The following is a 21,883-nucleotide window of genomic DNA, read 5'->3' on the forward strand; positions in this document are numbered from 1 at the left end:
GATATGACCTGCTTGAGAGGTCATGAGACAGGGACTCATGCTGATTCAATTTTCAGATGATTCAAAGTGATATCACAAAAGTAAACTGATTCTGTGTATGTCCATGATGATCCACGACAGAAGAATATAACTGTTAAAGATGATGCAATCGTTTAACATATAGTAGGTTATATTATTAATGTATATTTTAAAAATGGTTAGTTGATTTGCAGATTTTATTAGGTTGATGGAGAAAGAATAGAACATTCGATCATTTGTTTTATTACGTACGGTATAGCCTTTATTTATTTTAATCTAAATGTTGTAAATGGTTGGTTGATATCTGTTCTATTAAAAGGTAGAGTAAAAAAAAAATTATATATATATATATATATATACACACGATAGATCTATTTGTTACACTAATTTAAATGGTCTTACTAAAACTTCTTTATAGTAGATAAAAAAATAGGACTCTAAATTAATAGATTAAATGTCAACAAAAAGATCAAAACAAATCCCATAAACATTATTTCACAAATAATAATCTTTAAAAATTGCTCAAGAAAAGAATAATAACATGGTTTGATAAAAAATATGTGACATGCTTCCATATTATATAACATGTAAAATTTTAGTGGTGAAAATTTTAATCTATGACAAACTTTCTAAATAAAATGTAACTAAATTTAACTATATACCGTAAACAAAAATAAAATATCTAATATTACTAATATGCAAAAAGTAATATAATCGTGTATATAAGCAAATTTCACATCACTTTTGGTGATAATTTTAGCAAATTTTATATAAATATCTACTATTTTTAAAAATTTGTAAGTGTATCTTAAATTGACTTGAATTCATTTCATATAACTTTTTTTGAAATAAAGTATTGACTATTTCTATATCATTATTAAAGTAAAATTTCTTTATAATTTTTTTTTTTTTTTGTATTTTCTGAAATATGTTAATAACTAATAACTCATATATCACTATTAAATTTAAAATGATCTATATTATTAAAACTCAAGTACAAATATAAATTTATCCTTAAACTTACTATTTAATTACATCTTATGCTACTGCAAAACTAACTAATCCTAACTTTAAGCATTTAATGTTATTTCCAAATTTAAAACATATCACTTAAATCAATTTCATAACTAACTAACTAACTAATAAAATTAATTAACTTTTTCAGTAACAATTATATTTACAATTTAGCTTCATCATAGCCTCTCTAATAAATTTGAACATATTATAACATTAATTAAACACAATTTCATTAAAACAATTTAATAAAATTAATTAAGAACATTTAATTCGAAAATTTTAAAATAAATATATGTGACACATGCAGTTTTTTGAACAACTATCTTAACAATTAAATTATTTATATACTACGTTAAATTAATATATTATGTTCCATTATTGCCTAAGATATCTATAACAAATCTTTATAAGAAAAAAAATTGATAAATGATTTTTGTTACGAATCTAATCGATTAAAACTAAAAAAAAAGAGCTGACAAAAAAAATTGATTAAAACGCAAATACAAATATGAATTTACCCTTAAATATATTTTTATTACGTCTAAAGCCACTCTATTTTTTTACTATTAACCCTAATATATGTTAATAAATAAATTTACAAAAGACAAAATAAATACCAGTTTCCATAAAAATCGTATGTGTGTTACGAAATTGCCTAATATTTAGCTGTTAAATAAACTTAAAAGATTGCAATCTTTGATTTCTTAAAAAAATCTCAAATCTAAAAGAAAAAGTCCTAAAATTTCTCTACTAAATGCCAAAACATAAACCTGTAACATATCAATTTTTTTAATCAGATTCAGAGTTCTTTACAAACCATATATCATATACATTAGTTATGTATTTATATCGATAATAGAAAATAAAAAATATGGAATATATTTGTGGTAAATGCTAACATAGTTTATTATTTTATTAGTTAATTTTATTTTATTATAAATTCTTAAAAGAAACGTATTTTCTAATAACGTTGAAAACCTTTGTCTAAACCAGTGATAATGGCATCAAACATTTTTATAATACTTTTCTAGAGATTGTCCCAAATATTCATATTTGTCAAATTAATTATTTTGCATAGTATACATTTAAAGATCCATCACCGTCATAGGAAAACACTACAACGTTTTGGTAATATTTACTAAATACTACAAAATATTAAATATTCAATAAACTATTACTTATAAAATTTACAATACATATAATTGAATGAAAACAATTCAACTTATGTTTCTGAAATTATTAATTTATTTAATTATTTCAAACAGTTAACGTGCTAACAATATATACTACAATCATATAAAACAAATATGATCCATACTTTTGTTCATTTGTTTATATATGCTTAATTTAGCTATTTACAATTGAAACAACAATTTACTCACATAAAAATGATAAATCATAGCATATAAATTTTAGATTTTGTTTTATTAGTATACATAAATATACTGGAATTATGTTTATGAGACGAAACACAAAATGACAACTTAAAACAATAAATTATATTTATAATGTAAAGTATACAATTATTGTATTTGAAAAATGACTGAGTTTAAATTTATTATATGGTTAATGTTAATTTATTTACCATTAATCATATAAAACAAATATTAATATATAAAATGAAAACAAATCCGTGCGGGCGCACGAGTCAGGATCTAGTTCTTAATTAAACTTCTAAGAATATGTCTAGTATGTGATTCTTAATTATTTTTCCCTCAGTTTAGCACTTTTTCTATCAAAAAAAAAAAAATACAACCTCCTTATTGTCTTTTATCTACTCTATTAAAACAGAGTCCTAAAAAAATTCTACTGATAGAAGTTGTTTTAATTTTTCGGACCTTTCCTTGATAGTTACATGCGATATTAGTTATACCCTTCTTAATGAATAAATCGATTTTATATTAAAATCATACCAGCATCCGGTCATAAAACTAAACCTTCTGATATCAAATAATTTTACCCTAGAGTGGTTATCTAGAATTATAAGAATAATACAATACACAACTCTTATCTATAGATTTTATCTTACATACAGACTCTGCTTGGACAAACATGTTTACTTCATTTCATTACTTGAATCACAACACTTTCTTCTGTGTTCTCTGTAGTTCATATAATTCACTGCATAAGAATTAATTCAAATTCATTCACATTTGAATTCTTCAAAATACTAACCAGACATCCAGATTCGAAGTCATACATTACACATATAACTTTTGAATACTCACTTTCACTAGCATTATGAACGTAAAACTGTCAACCATATATAGATTATATTCGTTTGACCATTACTTTTTTTTTTTTTTTTCTTTTGCTAATCATATCTAATCATAGAAGAACTGATGTATAATGTATGGTAGATTACTATATTTTTAGTATATATATTTGTACATGGTTCGTATGTATAACCTTCCATCACAGAGTATGGTTACAATAAATGTATACATTCAAATTTGTGAATAAGTTAGAATTACGTGTCCTGCAAATTAAATATCTTCCACACATTAATAATAGATTTGCTCAAATCTAAACTAACTTTTCTTCCAAGCAAAGAAACCCTCTAACAACTTACCTTTGTTTAAATATTTTCTTCATTTATATTTTTTTTCCTAACAAAATATATATTCACACGATTTTATTAGTTGCATATGATATCTATTTTTATCAACTTCACATCTAAATTCATTGGAGATCTTATCGCTTAACTTCGTATATCAGTTCCTAAAATAAATGCAAATCAAATATTGGTAACTAACCTATAATATATGGAAATCGGAATATGCCTTTCTATTTTCATTATACCTAGCATTTACACTTAATTCACTATAAATAATCTTTCAAAACCTTCACAGAATTCTGCGCCTCACCAAAAACAAAAAGCAAAAACTGAAATGGGTATGACTACATCTAACATCACTACTTTGTTGAGCAATGTCAAGCCATTCAAAACAACTTGGAAAGTTGAAGTGAAGGTTCTTCATTCATGGATACAACACTCAAATTATTCCGGTGGAGACTCTCTAGAGTTCATACTCGTAGATAAAACAGTAAGTGTTTTTAAGCCTATTCATTCTATGAAGTTTTATTATGAACTTTCTAGACAGTTATACTATGAACTTCTAAATCGAGCAATCGTTATTTGTTACTGTAGGGTGTCAAGATTCATTGTACCTGCAAGAGGCTCTTCCTCGCTCGTGTTAAGAGATTGCAAATTGGAGAATGGAGGTTCCTTGAGAATTTCTCGGTTACTCCAGCAACCGGGAAGTATCGACCAACTAGCCATAAGTTCAAGCTGTCCATCACAAGCAATTCTAATGTCAACAATTCATCTTTAAAAAATGATGATGATTTTTTGACATTAACGCCATTCCAATCGATCATTAACGGAAGCGTTGATGCAAATGTTTTGATTGGTAAATAATGAATCTTCATCTTAGTATTCTACAATCTTTTAATTTTATAGCCTAATATTTAATTTCTGTTACACATGGATGTAGATGTTATTGGTCAAGCAACTGATATTGGAGACATTGAAGTTGTTCCAGTTCTTGGTAAAGACAAGAATAAACTGGAGCTTACTTTGACAGATACATGGTAAGTTAATGTTTTATATATTAATCCAATTATTTTAATCTAGCATGTGTGATCCAATTTTGACCTTCTATATATATATATATTCTCAGTGATCAACAGATTTCATGTTGTCTATGGAGCCGTTTTGCTGAACAAGTGTTCTCTACTTACAAAGTTGGGAAGTCACCCAATTTTCTATGTTTACTTAGATTTGCTAAAATCAATGTTTACAAGGGTGAGATGTCTAATAATCTTATTTAGATGATATATTTTTAATATGATTTAAGTTTGCTGAAATAATATTTTCATTTGTTATAGGACAAGTCCAGATAACAAATGCATTTGAAGCTTCCACTATGGTGATTAATCCACATGGTTATGATGTGCAAGATTATCAAAGACTGTAAGACATTCCTTTCCTATAACGTCAGTATACTATATAATGAAAATTTATTACTGATTTTATTTACATATTTTTAGGATGCCAACTAATGAGCTTGCACTTTCTAATGATAATCGTGAGGTTGTGAAACCAAAAGGAAACAAGCGCCAGATTGACAAATGGTCTCATTATCCAGAGAGATCAGTATTGGATATCATAATGGCAACTGAGGTTATGTTTCTATTATTAGTATTGAATTTTTAAAAATTGCACTGTTTACTAATAATGATTTCATATGTACATGTAGATCGAGAAATGCATTGTCAAGGCAACTGTTTGTGCTATTGACACTGATTGGGCTTGGTATTACTTTGGTTGTGTTAAGTGTAACTTCAAAAAGGTTACCGACATTACTAAAAGGGATGTGGTGCCTGTGAAACATTTGTTTCATTGTGATTCATGCCGTCAGAATGTTACCAATGTTGCACCTCAGTAAGTTTTGAAAACTTCAAATTGAATTGTTTTCCTGATTGCTGATTGATAATGATGATGTACTATGAATTGGTTATTTTATTTTCAATTAGGTTTAAGCTACATCTCCTTATAAAGGATGACTACGGTGAAACTAAGGTGATTCTACTTGATACAATTGCTGAACCAATTGTGGGAGTAAGTGCTGATGTACTCCTAGGTGGTTCTCTAGAAGAGGTATATAAGGCTTGAACATATTGAATGAATTCTGTTTCGTTGACTCTAATGTTTTATATTTATCTATTTAGGTTGAGGATCCAGAAGATTTGCCTGATGCTATTACTGATCTTATTGGCAAAACTTTCAAATTTGGGGTGTATGTTAATAAAGACAATGTTGACTATGGTGCTGATATTTTTATTATCGGGAAGACTTGGGCTGCTAATGAAACAATAACTGAAGCCGACGACACATTGACTAATGCAATTTCTTCTGATCGGTCTTCAGGACAGGTTTGTTATCTAATTTTTTAAAATTTATAAATTGTATCCATCACATATTATTTTCTCTCTTTAATATTATTTCGTTGTATTTTCAGCCCTCCGTGATCAGCATTGAAAGTGAAGATAACACATGTCTGTCTTCAACTCCACTCTCAAAAAGAAGAATAGAAGTTGATATTGATGACTTTTCATCTACTTCAAAGAAACAATGCTTCAAGGCTATCAAGTTGGAAAAGAATAATGGCGAGTAGTTGGTCTATGAGGATATTTATCTGATGGACACTTTCTGTTCAAGCGCATGGTTTTTAATTTTGGTTCTTTTACTACTTTGGCTTTCTTTTTTTGTTGATTTCAAGTTTTCGTTGTTATTTGATTTTTTTTCCAATAAGTTTTTTTAATTAAAATAATTGAATATTTAATTTGCATGAAAGTCATTTATCTGAATATGTTTAGTTTCTCTTAATGGAATCTACTCTATTAAAATTTCGCAGAAATATTTAGTAATAGTCATAAATGACTCAATAATTGGTGTAACCTAATTTTGCCATACTCTAAAAAAATGTATGATCATATACTTACTTTTAATACGCTTGTCTCACGGCTTATGTTAACCCACGGTTATACGCATTGGTTTCTTTATGTTCACAGCATATACAATCCTGAAAATAGCAAATGATAGTAACAAGTTAAATGTGTCATAATAATCGTGAAAGTATAGTTTACGATTTGGCATCTTAAAATGTAAGATTTTCAGTTTGGAGAAAACAAGGCATATACTAAACAATCGGTTACAAGAGTTCCCACAATTTCTGTATATTGTATCTAAACTTGAGATATTCTTATGATCTTTAACATATATTTAAACATATATATCTACTGAATCTTAACCAATAAAATTCTCATTTAAATTTTTACTTCTGTCCCGCCATTACTTAGAACCAAAAATTTCATAATTCTTAGACTAAAACAAGTTTGCCACTAACTGTGTTATTATCAAAATGTGGAGCCGTCATTGAAGCATTACAAACCTATCACATAATGACGAACAGGTTATTTTGCTACTCCTATGAAACCGATTTTAAAGACAGTAGATGTTCTCATTTTCCGTTTTATAACACCTTCAATACAACAACTATTCTAACTACTAAACCATTTATCTGAACAGGATGAAAAGAAAGCATCTAACCCCCATTGGAGTTGATGATCGTATGAAACGAAAAAAAATTAAAACGAAAGTGATACCAGTTGCTGCCAAGACAAAAGATGTCCCTTTGAGTGCTGTTTTTCAAAGATTGTTGAATTCTATTACCAACAAAACCTCCGCATCAAGGTTCCATCCCCAAGTTACAGCCTCAAATCCTACAAACAAACGAGGTTTTTATTTTCTATTTTGTTCGTATGTATATATACAAGTTTTTCTATCCGTTTAACACTCATGTTATATTTTATTTGTGTTAATTTATTTTGACAAAGTCAATAACGAGAATTCTAAACTCAGTCAGAGGAGTGGAATACCAAAAGGTGAGCCTTAATGCTACTTATCCCTTGACATTTAGTATTTTAAAGTAAATTGAATGATATATATAAAAAAAAACTAAACATGAGTGTTGTAAGCCCAAGAAACAAATGGAATGTGCAATTTTACCTTAGTAATCCATATTACTGTCATTATATAAACATGTACTAATTCTTTTATCTAAGCAGCCATCTCAATGTCAACAACCAAATCATCTTCAAGTCAAGTGACTTATAAAAGACAACAAACACAAAACACGGGACTGGCAAACACAGAGAACAGAGTACTGCCAATATTTTCAGGAATAACAGAAACACCTAAACACGACAATGAATTTTCAAATGATCATGCAGAGAATGAAGGTTTGTTTTTTTCCTATCGATCAGTTAAATGTTCTTTGAAATGAAAATAATATAATGGTTTTATATACTTTGTAGAATTTCAAGACACCGTGGATACAAAATTTGAAGACACCATGATTTCATATAGGGATCTGGAATTCGAATGTAGTAGTCAGGATGTTTCTGACACTGATACTTTAGATGCTGAACAAACTATCGAGGTGGACACAGAGATTGATAATCAGTCTGAACGAGTTAGTTTTATGGCAGCTTTATTCAAAAAAACATTCGCTGTGCAGAAAACAAAAGTGAAACCAGTATCACCCAAAGAAGATGGTTAGTACAACAAAATCAAGTTCTTTCTTATATGTGGAATATGTTTTGCTAACCAACATCACATCTTACTAATCAGATTATGTTGACGAGGGTGACCCAGATCATAAATGTGTTCATTGTGGAGCTATCATGTGGTATGGTGAACAGATAAACAAGAGCAAATATAGACGGAAGCCTATATTTACATTGTGTTGTATGCAAGGCCAGGTCCAGTTGCCATATTTAAAGAAACCTCCTGATGTTCTTATGAAGCTTCTTACAGGAAATGATAAGCTTAGCAAACATTTTCAAAGGAATACAAGACCATATAATATGGTTTTCTCTTTTACATCTCTTGATGGAAAAGTGGAGAAATCTGTTGCAAAGGGACCAGGACCCCAAATGTTTCAGCTTCATGGTGAAAACTACCACTTAACCGGAAGTCTAATACCACCTGAAGGAGACTATGCCAAGTTTGGACAGCTTTACATTGTTGACACAGAGAATGAAGTTGAAAACAGATCTAATGCTCTAAGGTAATTAATATTATTTGCCACTAAATTAGCTATAAAATTATGGATAAGTGTTCTGTACAAATCGATTATAAAAATGTTTTATTTTTGGTTTGTTTTCATCAAGTCCAAAAAGACCTCATCAAAGAAAAAAGGAGATGGTTTGAAGAAGGAAGTTATTGAGGCACTAATCAAGATGTTGAATGATGTTAACCCCTATGTGGCGCAGTTTAGATCAGCGAAAGAAAGATTTCGTATGAATCCTGGAGAGACCTTCCATATGCGCATTGTCAGTAGAAGCGACAAAGATGGTCAGACATATAATATGCCAACAGCTTTTGAGGTTGCTGCTTTGATTCCTGTGGATTTTAATTTAGGAATGGATAAGCGAGATATTGTTCTACAGCATAAGTCTGGACGACTTAGGAGGATCGATGAGATTCATATTTCCTATCTAGCACTTCAGTATCCTCTATTGTTTGTGTATGGTGAGGATGGTTTCAGGGTTGGAATAAAAATGGGTGTCACAGAGGCCTCAAAGAAACTTAAAAAAAAATACTATTAGTATGAGACAGTTTTTTGCTTTCCGAATTCAAGAGAGAGAGAATGAGTCACATGCTCTGCTTTACTCAAGAAGGCTATTTCAACAGTTCATAGTGGATGCATATACTACTATAGAATCTAGCAGACTGAGGTATTTGAAGCTAAATCAGACATGCTTGCGTTCAGATAGTTATGACTCTATCAAAGAGTCTGAAAATGCTGGGAACACGTGTATGAATGAACAAGGGCAGCAATTTGTTCTACCAGCTACCTTCACGGGGAGTCCAAGATACATGAAAAATATGTACTTAGACGCTATGGCTATTTGTAGACATTTTGGTTTTCCAGACCTTTTCATCACATTCACATGCAATCCGAAATGGCCTGAGATTACAAGATTTTGTAAAAAAGGAGGCTTGAATTCAGATGACAGACCAGATATTATTTCTCGGATGTTTAAGCTGAAATTGGATTGTTTGATGGATGATCTAACCAAGAAAAATATTTTGGGAAAGACATCTTCATGTAAGTTTCATTGCAACTATTTCTTTTTATTAAACGTTTTCTAACTTGTGATAATTTCAGCTAATGTTATATGGATTGTGTTCTTATAATAATTTTTTTTTTGCTTGTGTCAGCTATGTATACCGTTGAGTTTCAAAAAAGAGGTCTGCCACATGCTCACATATTGCTTTTCATGCAACCATGCTCAAAATTGCTGAAGACAGAAGACATCGATAAGATCATATCAGCAGAGATCCCCAATAAAGCAACTGATCCAGAGCTCTACAATGTTGTTAGTGATATGATGATTCATGGTCCGTGTGGAGAAGCTAATATTAATTCGCCATGTATGGAAAGTGGAAGGTGTGGGAAAGATTTTCCAAAACAGTTCGCAGAGCATACTTCTGTGAAGAAAGATGGATTCCCGCTTTATAGAAGACGTGAGCAATCTAACCGCTATGTTGAGAAGAATGGTTTGAAATGTGATAACAGATGGGTCATCCCTTACAACAAGAAACTCTCTCTTCGTTACCGAGCTCACATAAATGTGGAGTGGTGCAACCAAATTGGTTCTATTAAGTATTTGTTTAAATACATTAATAAAGGACCTGACCGTGTAACCGTAGTTGTAGAACCTCCAGGGCCACAAGTGGAGCCAACAACAGCCCCGAGTCAACCAGTATCAAACTTGGCTACAGCAAATAAAAGTGGCATTTTGGAACAGAATGTGGAGATAAAAAAGAATGAAATAAAGGATTTCTTTGATTGCAGGTACCATATTTAAAATTTCCTACAACTTCTATATTTTTTGTTTTGTTTATAGACAAGTTTTTGGTATGAGTTAACAGTTGAGTATATTTATCAATGTTTTTATAACTTCTATATTTTTTTTTGTAGATATGTTTCTACCTATGAAGGATCTTGGAGGATTTTTAAATTTCCTATACATTATAGATCGACAGCAGTTGAGAAGCTTTCATTTCATCTACCAGGAAAACAAAATATTATCTTCAGAGGCAAGGACAAAATAAAGGAAGTTGTTGGCCGTAAACTCATAGAGAACACAATGTTCTTGGCTTGGTTTGAGTTGTGTAAGGTTGATTATTTCGCTCGGACTCTAACATATATTCAGATTCCTAACTATTACACATATTCGAAGAGCCAAAAGAAGTTCAATAGAAGGAAGCAAGGGTTCAGTGTTGGAAGAATTAATTATGCCCCACGTAAGCAAGAGAAGGCTTATTATCTTAGGGTTCTGTTGAACTATGTCAGAGGCCCTACCTGTTATCGTGATATTAAGACTTATAATGATGTTGTGTACGAGGAGTACAAAGATGCATGCTTTGCTCGAGGAATATTGGATGATGATCAGGAGTATATAGATGACTTAGTGAGACGAAGTCGTGATAGTTCTGCGGCTGTTGTTCGTGATCTTTTTGTTCTGATGCTGATGTCAGATAGTCTGTGTCAGCCAGACAAAGTTTGGAATCAGACTTGGGAACTATTATCTGAAGATATCCAGTATAATCGAAGAAAGTATTTCCATAGGCCAGGTACACAAAAAAAATTATACACTGAATAATTTTACATTTCGTTTTTGTTTTCTACAACAGTAACGAGGAGTAGATATGCAAAATACAGTAGTTCATCAATCCTGAATTTGATTTCGTATTTGAAGATATTAAATTTCTTCTCTGTGTTTATAAATAATGTTTGGAATAATTTTACAATTTTTGAATACATTTTGCAGGCCTTATACTTACTGACGATGAGAAGAAACTATATGCTCTTATAGAGATTGATAAGCTTCTGAAGAGGAATGAGAGTTCACTTGCCTTATATGAATCTATGCCAAAGCTTCCTAAAAATGCCAAACCTATAGAAAATGTGCTGATCTTGGATGAACTAAGTTACAATCTTCAAGATATGCAATCTACTCATGATAGAGATATTTTGAAGATGACTGATGAACAAAGAAAGATATATGATGAGATCATTGGTGCTGTTGTGCAAGAGAGAGGCGGTATGTTCTTTGTTGATGGGTTTGGTGGCACTGAAAAAACATTTCTTTGGAAACTGCTCTCAGCTGCGGTGAGGTGCAGGGGAAATATAGTTCTTAATACTGCATCTAGCGGAATTGCTTCTCTGTTGTTACAAGGAGGTAGGACTGCTCATTCCCGTTTTGGCATACCTATCAATCCTGATGAGTTTACTACATGTACATTGCCTCCTGGATCAGATAAAGCTAATTTGGTGAAGGAAGCTTCACTTATTATTTGGGATGAAGCACCAATGATGAGCAAGCATTGTTTCGAATCATTGGATAGGAGTTTGAATGATATTATGGAAATCACGATTTTAAACCTTTTGGTGGAAAGGTTATTGTGTTTGGAGGTGATTTTCGACAAACAGTTCCTGTTATTACTGGAGGGGGCAGGGCTGAGATTGTGTTGGCTTCAATGAATTCATCATATCTCTGGGAATATTGCAAGGTTCTGAAACTAACTAAGAATATGAGATTGTGTTCAGACAACCTCACAGATGCTGATGCCAAAGATCTCAAATATTTTTCTGAGTGGATTTTGGCTGTTGGTGATGGGAGAATAGCAGAGCCTAACGATGGGGAAGCAATGATTGATATTCCAGAAGAGTTTCTAATAATGGACGAGAATGATCCTATAGAAACTATAAGTCATGCCATCTACGGAGATACTGATTCTTTAAGAGGAATGAAAGATCCTAAGTTTTTCCAACAGAGAGCGATTTTATGTCCAACTAATGATGATGTTAATATGATTAATGATCATATGTTATCCAAACTTGATGGTAAGGTTATCGTTTATTTTAACACATTTTATTACAACCTACCCTGTATAGAGACTAACTAATTTTAATTTTTTTGTTGTTTCCAACAGGTGAAAAAATGATTTATATCTCATCTGACAGTATAGATCCATCTGATACTTCATCAGCCAACAATAAGGCCTTCAGTACCGACTTCCTAAACAGTATTAAAGTTTCTGGCCTACCAAATCATAGCCTAAAATTGAAGATTGGCTGTCCTGTTATGTTACTTAGGAATATTAATCCTACAGAAGGTTTAATGAATGGTACTAGATTGCAGATCACTCAACTTATAGATTTTATGGTGGAAGCTACAATTATAACTGGTGAGAAGGTTAGTAAGACCGTTTATATTCCAAGGTTGTTGATCAATCCAACAGATAAAAGACTTCCATTCAAGATGCGTAGAAGACAGCTGCCATTAGCAGTGGCTTTTGCAATAACCATCAACAAAAGTCAAGGACAGTCGCTGTCTGAGGTTGGAATATTTCTCCCTCGACCAGTATTTTCTCACGGACAGCTCTACGTTGCCATTTCAAGGGTCACTTCGAAGAAAGGTTTGAAAATTCTAATTGTGGATAAAGAGAGGAAGCCACAGAAGAAAACTATGAATGTTGTCTTCAAAGAGGTTTTTAATAATCTTTAGAATAGAGAGTTATGAAAGTGCTTTTGAGCTACGCTTTTGTTTTTATATTTGTTTGGATATTTAAAGTGGTGTTTTAAGACTTTGTTTTTGCTAAATTTATTTGCAGTTTGAAATGTTATTTGGAAGTCACAAGTAAATAATTTCAGTTACTTATTCGATTTAGCAGACACAATCTAATATACTTAGTATCTACTTGCTACACAGGTTTGAAGTCAAATACAATTAGTCAATACATGGCCGCTATCCTAACATCAACATCTAATCATGCATGTTTACTGATCATCATGTTTTCATCCAAAAGCAAATACAATCAGTCAAAATAAGACCAAACGTATAGCAATATATCATCTAAACATGATTAGTACAATAACTATCAACCCTTCTTCTAATTTAAACAAGTCAATTACGATTTCAGAGAACAATATTTCTACTATCCTATACGATCAGAATCTATCATACTTAAACAGTTTTATGACATGGTTACTCACTATATGAATTTCGAGGTAGTACTAACCTTCATTATATGTGAATTCTTCTTACTCTCCCTTTCTTCAACTTTTCCTTGAATGATAGAACCTCCTCTGAACGAGCACTGTAATAAGATGTCCGAAACAGATATATAAAATTCAATTAGCTTAAGTATAAAAATTTATAAAGTTCTGCTCATACTCACAAATTGAAATCGTGGTAATATTTTTTTAGAGAAAGAGACTTATCTTTTTATAAGGTATTGCATATAACTTGAGTACTCTTGTTTACTCTCAGAAGATCAAAACATTGTTACCTGTCGACAAATATATCAGAACTTTATAATTAACAACCTCAAATCCAAAAACAATTTTGGAAAATTGAACCAGAGAAAACTGGTGTCCAAAAAAAAACATGCAATACCTTATCTCATCATTAGCTTTGCCTTCATCATTCAATGGTGGTTCTCGATCAAAGGAGTGTCTTCGAAGACGATAACGATACTCGAACTACAGCTACAGATTTCAGATCGAGATGCATGAGAATTTGATTGAACCGATTAGTAGGTTCAACCTTTGTAATCGTTTTATATGAAGGTTTAAAACAAAGAAATCAAAGAGACTAACCTTGATTTAAATAAGTTCCATAAACTTTGCTCTGCGAGTGTATGATTCTTCACCAATCTTGAAAAGAAGCCACAAAAAACTCCTTAAGGTGGGCAAGATTTGATCATGAATCAGGGAAATTCCTTTTGATTTGTTTTCGATTGAGTAAATTTATTTGATGTTTATGGAGAAACGTTTCAGCACCACCGACAGAAAATTGAAAGGAAAGTAAAAGGAAAGTAAAGTAGTAACATATTCGTTCACCTTCCCGGAAAAAAATATCAGTTTTTTTTTGTCTCAAAACTCTAGCTAATGGGCCAATTTCAGAAACAAAAAATACCATCGATGGGCCATACGATTATATTGTCATCTTAGCTTATAAATATTGGGTTTTAGAAAACGAAAATTTATATATATACTTATATGGAAGGGAAACAAATACTCGTGTATATTATATATCCACAAACTATATTATATACACAAATATATTAAAAATATCTATTGTGCAAAGATTCGTTTAAATAATTTCCGCGCATAGCGCGGGTTAGTATCTAGTTTGCATTATATCTACTAATGTTTAGTTTAATTCAAAAAGTAAAATCTATTGAGTAATCATGAGTCTCTGTGTATTCGACTCATAAATACTACATTGCACCGCTGAATTGCATAAGAGCTCATTTAGAATAATATTGAGAATATCATGTGCTACCTCCACCGGGTTGCTTTCTCCTTTGCCCTTTTTTGTTGTTGTTTCCAGTAAGCGTTTGACCTACCTTGTAAGACTCCGATCTACATCTCTTTCTACATTTTCTCAGCTATTTGTTCCTAGGTGTGACAGATATGATCCCTAATCCCTAATCAGACTCTTATGTTATGTTGAGTGTGAGAATGGAAATATATGTGGTTGTGTTGCTGAATATAATCCCGTATGGCTTGTTTGACAACTCCATCAATTGGAGGTCACATGGTGGCTAGTGTAGAGTTAATATCCGAATAGACTACTTCCCTATTTAATTTTAAGAAATGTATAACTGAATTCTGAGTTTAACATGACTTCTCAAATTCCACTGATCCTTATATATACTGGCAACCATCACATGAACATTGAGAATGGATAAGAAAAGAATGTACATGAATATTTCTATAGGAATGAGAAGAAATTATTATTCCTTATCATATTTAGGGAGAAACACATTTGTTCTATATTTCTCTACAATAAAAAGAATGAAGAAAAATGGAAAGTAAAAACTATTTCTTATGAATAGTAAAAAAAATTAGGAGCATTTAGGAATGCATTATTCCTTTTCATTCCTTAGTCAACATTCATAGTCTTACGCAGCTGAATGGGTACCCTATCTTCTCAAATTTCTCTAGTTTCTTGATCACTAAAATTTGTATTGAGTTTTTTCTATCTTTTCGATTCAGATGACACTTGAGGAAGCTATAGGATACATTTCCCTCAGATGAACTTATTGAGGTAACATTGTCCATCACAAGTCCAGCTAACGATGAACCATGAGGAACATTTTGTTTCTGGTTTCTTATTTATGTTTTTTATTGGTTTTAAACTTTTAATGTGTTCAGGTTACTCAAAAGGTAATTCGGTTGAGGAAAAGATGTTTAGACGTTAACAAATAACAAGCGTAAATTCTGATTTTGTCAAACGAGCCAAAGAACTTTCAACTTAACTTTCCTGTTCAGTCTTTAGTAAAAGCTGATTTTGTCTGGCTTTTGTCAGTCTTACATGGATATGTAAGAGGAACATTCAGCTTATATAGATTCATAACTTATTCGCGAAGGTGCATTCTTCTACTGAATAACTAAAAAGAAGATAGATTCATGTGAAACTGTGAACCAATGAATTTATCATTAAAAAGCTTCTTGTGGGTGGCCTTGGATCTATTTCATAAGCCACAGGTCTTAAGTTGTATTTTCAATTTGTATCTTCACTTATGTACTTTTGTGGGTACTTGCAAAAGATAGTAATGTCTACTATGTATATACGACGAGTTAGTAACCGTTCCGGATCAATAAAATATTTTTCTTTCATAAATTGCAAAATATTGTAATGTCTATACTATCTACATACGACGAGATTAAGGTATAAACTATTGGAAAACAATCTATAATTTCTTCTTAATAAGAAGTTAAAAGAAAAAGAAATATTTGAGCTTATAAGAGAATCCATTAAGGGGAAAGAAAACCAAACACCAATGTAATTAGAAGCAATAATAACAAAAAAAGTCAACTCATAAATCTCAAAGCAACACCTAACATACAGTGCCGGTCCAGCATCATCTCATGCCCCAAGCAGAAAAAAATAATTTGCCCCATATATACATAAGCTAGTTCGAACCCAGGTTATTAGGTGTTCAGAAAAACAGCTTTTGCCACTGTACTATATAGAGTTTTAACAAATATGGTGCCCCTTAAAAGCTAATATAATTTGTTGCCTAAAGCCCTAGCTTGTTGGGCTTTAGGTCAGGGCCGGGCCTTCTAACATAGCAAACATAATGTTTAAAACAATAAAATCAAGAAGAATTAAGGAGAGCATGCTTAAGCCACTCCACACACGAGGGTATGAGACCGCATTGTGAGGAAGTGATGCAATCGTTGCATCATCTACTGAAAGAACCACAAGAGGATCCTCTAAAGGTGGCGAAGGAGAAGGTTTAGGTTTAAGTTTAGGCGTAGGATTAGGCTTAGCATTAACAGGATTAGGTTTAGGGTTAGAAGAAGAGGTGTTGTTTTGTTGAATAATGGTAGTATTCTGCAGAGAGGCAGGCATGACTAGGACCTCCAGCTTTTGACCATCTTCGCAGTGACCAGTAAAACCGCATATGAAGTAATAGTGCCCGGTTCTGTTAAGTTTAACCGGTTCATACTCTGATTTATATCTGGCCAGAGCTGAGTTAGGGTTGCACGATTCATAATCTCTGAAGCTCACTTCAATCACGTTGTGGATATCCTTGTTGTATTGAAAGATGAGAGCATCTCCAACGTGGAAAGTCTTTGAAGAAGACCATGTCTTGTAATAGGCAACCCCCATCATTGTCGTCCATCCGTTGAAGTCTCCAACCTCGTAAAAGGATGCAGCATGAGCTAAACCGATTAGTGATAATACCACAATTAACAAACTCATGATTGTGGTCTTCATGGTCGGTGCTGATTCTTTCCTTGATCGAGGAGAGGTCGAAAAACAATGAGAACGGAACAAGATAGAATTTTTTTGTGAGGACATTGTTTAGATTTGTTCATGTATATATAGTGTTTTCCCATACTTTCTCTTCCTTTTATGATTGTGATTCTAATTAATAGTGTTTGATTCGTCCACGACGGAGTGAATTCGTTTATTTTTTCCTTTCTCGTTCTTTTTATTTATTTATTTTGTTTTGGGTTAAAATTTTCCTTTTCCTTAACCATTCGAAAAATATTTACAAATATTGTCCCGATTTTATTTAGAATTCGTTACGAATGGAAAAAGGGCAATAGGGCATTAGTAAGCTTCCAATACTTTTTAACTTACAAAAATTAAATTAATTTCCCAAATAAAAAATGTTAGCAGGTTTCTTTCTTGTCCTTGTTGAAAATTTATGAATGGTCTTAGTTTAAAACCTTGTTCTTGGGCATTGGCGAAGCTAGGCTGTAGGATGCAGGGGCAAGTGCACCCACAATTATTTTAAAATTCTAATTTTTTTATGTAGAAACATCAAAAATTTGTCAGTTAATGTGGTAAAATATAGTTTGCACACCCATACTTTCTCACGTTCGATCCCTTTTATATGCACTTTTTATTTTTATTACCAAAGGTGCACCCATGAATTAAATGGCCTAGTTTCGCCCCTGTTCTTGGGTTGGGGTTATCTTGGGTTACTTGATCTCGCGGGGTTTTCACATTCATTCTCCGATACAAGAGACTAATGTAGTTGTTGTGGTAGTTTTTTTTTTTTTTTTTTTTTTTTTTTTTTTTTTTTTTTGTTGTGGTAGTTGTGATGAATGGTTTTCTTTGAATCCACCTTGGTTTTCTTTCGTCGTCAACTTTCCATTAATTGGAAAAGCACGATATAATTTAAACATATCTACCGTGTCGCATTGTTTGTAGCGAAGACATACCTCAAAGTATAAACGTGAATCAAATGATTCGGGAAAGGAGAATTTCCATTTTCCTTTTGACGTTAATTTCATTTTTGATTCACCGGCCCTAAAATTGATATATTTAGTAGCTGATATGAAAATATGAATCACTATAATTTAGTGCCCTTGAATTTGACAATTTACAAAAAAAACAATCTCTTTTTGATGTCTCGTGTACAATTAACAATTCAACTGATTAATATTTCAGCTGCTAAAGTGCAAGAAATATATAATTTAAGTGCACAAACGGAAATAAAAAAGAATGACTTAATGTATTATTTTGAAGTAAACATGCAAAAGCAAAACCATTGAAGGAAAGAAAAAATAACTATACGTCCAACATAAAATTTCAAAGGTAAGAACTACAAAGTAAGAAGTAGAACCAAAAGGAAACCAAAAGTGTGTGGAGTCTATCAAAATAAGATGAAAAATTGAAGTAAAGAAATTAGGATGTAGGATCCTATCCAAACACTAGAGTTTGAAGCTGCACTGTGTGGGACTCGTGATGGTTTCATATAGATTTTTACTAGGTATTATGAAAATACGAAATACATATAGATTGTATGTTAATTGATATACAGGGAAATTGTTATTTATTATTTTACAAATTTAGAAATTAAAAGAAAAAAAAAAAAAAAAAAAAAAAAAAGCCCTTGAGTGCAAGAAGTATATAATTTAAGTTCACAAACAGAGATCAAAACGAAATTGATTAAATTTAGATTTATTATTTTAAGTAATGCAAAACAATGAAAGGGAAGAAGAAGCTAGATAAGGGCAACTCAAACTTCTCAAAGGTAAAAACTAAACATTAAGAAGTAGAACCAAAAGGCAACAATTCGCGTGTGTATCAAACTAAGATGAAAAGAGAAAATAAAGAAATTAGGGAGTAGAATCCCATCCACGCACTAGAGTCTGAAGCTGCGCTATGTGGAGCTGGTGCTGGCCCCATCTGGTACCTTGGACCATTATTAACCGGTGAATCAGCCAACAGAGACGGTGAAGGAGACGAGAATGAGCTTGGTGATCGGACTGGTCTAGGAACAGGAGCTGCAACAGGACCCAACGAGGCTGGTAACACTACTATTTGAAGTTTTTGTCCGATGTCGCAGTGACTAGGAACTCCGCATATAAAGTTGTGGACTCCTGGTTTTGTTAGAGTGACCGTGTCGGACCCTGTTTCGTATCTTACTAATGGATTAGATGGTTCACACAGCTCGAAATTGTTGGTAGTGATTTCATTGACGTCGTGGTAGTCTTTGTTGTATTCGAAGACCAAAGAGTCTCCGACTTGAAAAGTTCTTGAAGAAGCCCATGCCTCATAATCAACGCCCATCATGGTTCACCCTTTTGAGTCTCCGACATTGTGAACGGTGCCTCCAACTACAACTCCAAACAGTGCCACAAAAATCATCAAAGAAGCAAATAAGGATTCGTTCTTGATCAAAACCATGATCGATGTTTTGTTCTCTTTTTCTTAGGAATGAGAGAATTAAACAGGCTAACAAATCAACTGTGGAAGTGATATATGAAGTTTTGAGTTTGTTTATTGAGAACTTGAGAGGACGCTATGATGTTTATATAGAGCATGAGGTATCGTTTGAGCTAAATCCTTTTCCATTCAGGAATTTGAAGATTTTTATATTTATTTAACCAAATATAACTTGGTTAATTCCTAATGTTGTTTTGCTTCCGTATATGGGAGATATAATCTTAAAACGGACCTTATCTAGTTTGAATTTCCTTTTTCTACTTTAAAAAAAAATTGCATATTCAGTTTTCATCTTTTTTTTTTGTACATCTGGTTAATATGTTACTAGGTGAGTCTCCCGTGCTCAGGCATATATAATAGTTAATTGATATTTAATTTTAGTTTTAAATCAATTTATAATTTATATGTATAATTTATATTAATAATATTATATTATTTTAATTAGACATATGATTTTGGATATATTATATCTAGTCATTTTGGTTGTTTTTGGGTCACAATCAATTTTTTTTTATCACTTAGGTATATTGGATTGCATCTCTTTCTCCGAATTTAACTATAATATTTTATAATAAATATAGTTAATTTTGATTAAATTATTATTTGCATTTAGATTGATTATTTTCTTATACATATAAATATATTTTAGTAAAATTTTATATAACGTAATATATATTGCGCTTATAATTATATATAAATAAACTGAAGTATTTGATTCAAAATTACATAAATGAATATAAAAATAATAATTTGAAGTCTCATGCATATATATAAAACTATATTGTTACAATTAGTTTATATTTTTATTTTTATTTGTAAATATGTTTTGACGTGTAGTATTTTTACAAAAATAATGTTTATTTTTTAATATCAAGATTATTTTTGTGAACTTTTTCTTTAAGAAATCACATTATTTAAATATATATTTTTGTTTTCATCTAAGAAAAAAATAAAGATATAAAGAAAGTATTTTTATTACTTTGAAAGTATATTTTTAAACGGAATATTACTATTTTGTGAACTTTCCGTTTTAATGAAATCATATTATATATACATGTATTTTGGTTTTTAAACTTTATAAGTGTTTCCTTTTTTATTATATATGTTATTTGGAAAAGTAAAAAGGAAACTAAATAAAAATTAATAATAATATTAAATTTAATATTTTTGATTCATTAAGGTATCTCTATAAATAACAGTCATAAGAATTAACGTGACCACATCACATAGAAAACTCACTTCTTAAATAATATTATAGAAATTACAGTGTTGAGAAATATTATATAGACGAATTTACAGCCGACAATTCTACCATCTTATGACAATACACGTCTGACTGTATCACTCCGATCCGTCCTATAAGATCCATGTTCGATGATACGCCATGCATGATGTCGAAGTTCTCTTGCAACCCTATTTTTCATAATGTGCATAATTTGAAATTTCTTATATTTGAACCCAGACCTGCGGGACGTAGAAACGAGATTTTAGTCGAAACATTTAATTAAGAGGGCTTCCACGTTCAGTTTTTATTACGTAATTGAGTTCTTTCTTTCTTTTTTAATGGCTCTACGTATCTGATTTACCTCGTGCAATTATTTGTGAATCTTACCAAAAAGGAACAGCTTATAAAACTAAGTTTTGTTAGTTTTGAACTTTCACTATCCTTTTTATTTATAAAAAAATTATCTTACTATATTTGCAGTGCAAAAAAATAAAAAAATATATAAATATGCATATGCATTTAAGAAAAATATTTTTTTGGTTGAAAATGTATTTGGAATAATATGTTCAAAAATAGGTTAATGGTGTCAGTAAACCTGATCTACCATCTACAATGATTTAAAATTTGCAATCTACTTAAAACACAATGATCTAATGGACATAAAATGCGTAATATACAAAAAAATATTTCCATCTACTAAAGCAGAATAACCAATCCTCCATTCCTGCTATGGTCTGTAATTCGAGAAGATCAAAAGGCCTAAATAATAATCTTATA

At 31.3% G+C, this 21,883-nt stretch overlaps 1 protein-coding gene, 1 long non-coding RNA gene and 1 pseudogene across 2 annotated transcripts; all 3 read right to left on the minus strand.

Moving 5' to 3' along the window:
• Positions 1 to 913: 913 nt before the first annotated feature.
• LOC111211810 lies at positions 914 to 15,071 on the minus strand. The gene is made up of 7 exons (XR_002662711.2): positions 14,280 to 15,071; positions 14,077 to 14,168; positions 13,700 to 13,969; positions 7,207 to 7,323; positions 6,544 to 6,623; positions 4,207 to 4,327; positions 914 to 3,156 (listed from the first exon to the last, which is right to left on the minus strand). It is a non-coding gene; the product is annotated as an uncharacterized LOC111211810 (long non-coding RNA).
• Positions 15,072 to 16,734: 1,663 nt separating this feature from the next.
• On the minus strand, positions 16,735 to 17,415 carry LOC106384167 (chemocyanin-like). The gene has a single exon (XM_013824175.2). The coding sequence runs from the start codon at positions 17,413 to 17,415 to the stop codon at positions 16,735 to 16,737; it is 681 nt and encodes a 226-aa protein (XP_013679629.2).
• Positions 17,416 to 19,050: 1,635 nt separating this feature from the next.
• LOC106435848 lies at positions 19,051 to 20,432 on the minus strand (annotated as a pseudogene).
• Positions 20,433 to 21,883: the final 1,451 nt, after the last annotated feature.

Source organism: Brassica napus, chromosome C4 (assembly GCF_020379485.1).
Source record: "Brassica napus cultivar Da-Ae chromosome C4, Da-Ae, whole genome shotgun sequence".
NCBI classification, from domain to species: domain Eukaryota; kingdom Viridiplantae; phylum Streptophyta; class Magnoliopsida; order Brassicales; family Brassicaceae; genus Brassica; species Brassica napus.

Excerpts from the sequence above, each read along its gene's own strand:
- LOC106384167 (XM_013824175.2), bottom strand. The coding sequence starts at position 17,415 with ATGAAGACCACAATCATGAGTTTGTTAATTGTGGTATTATCACTAATC.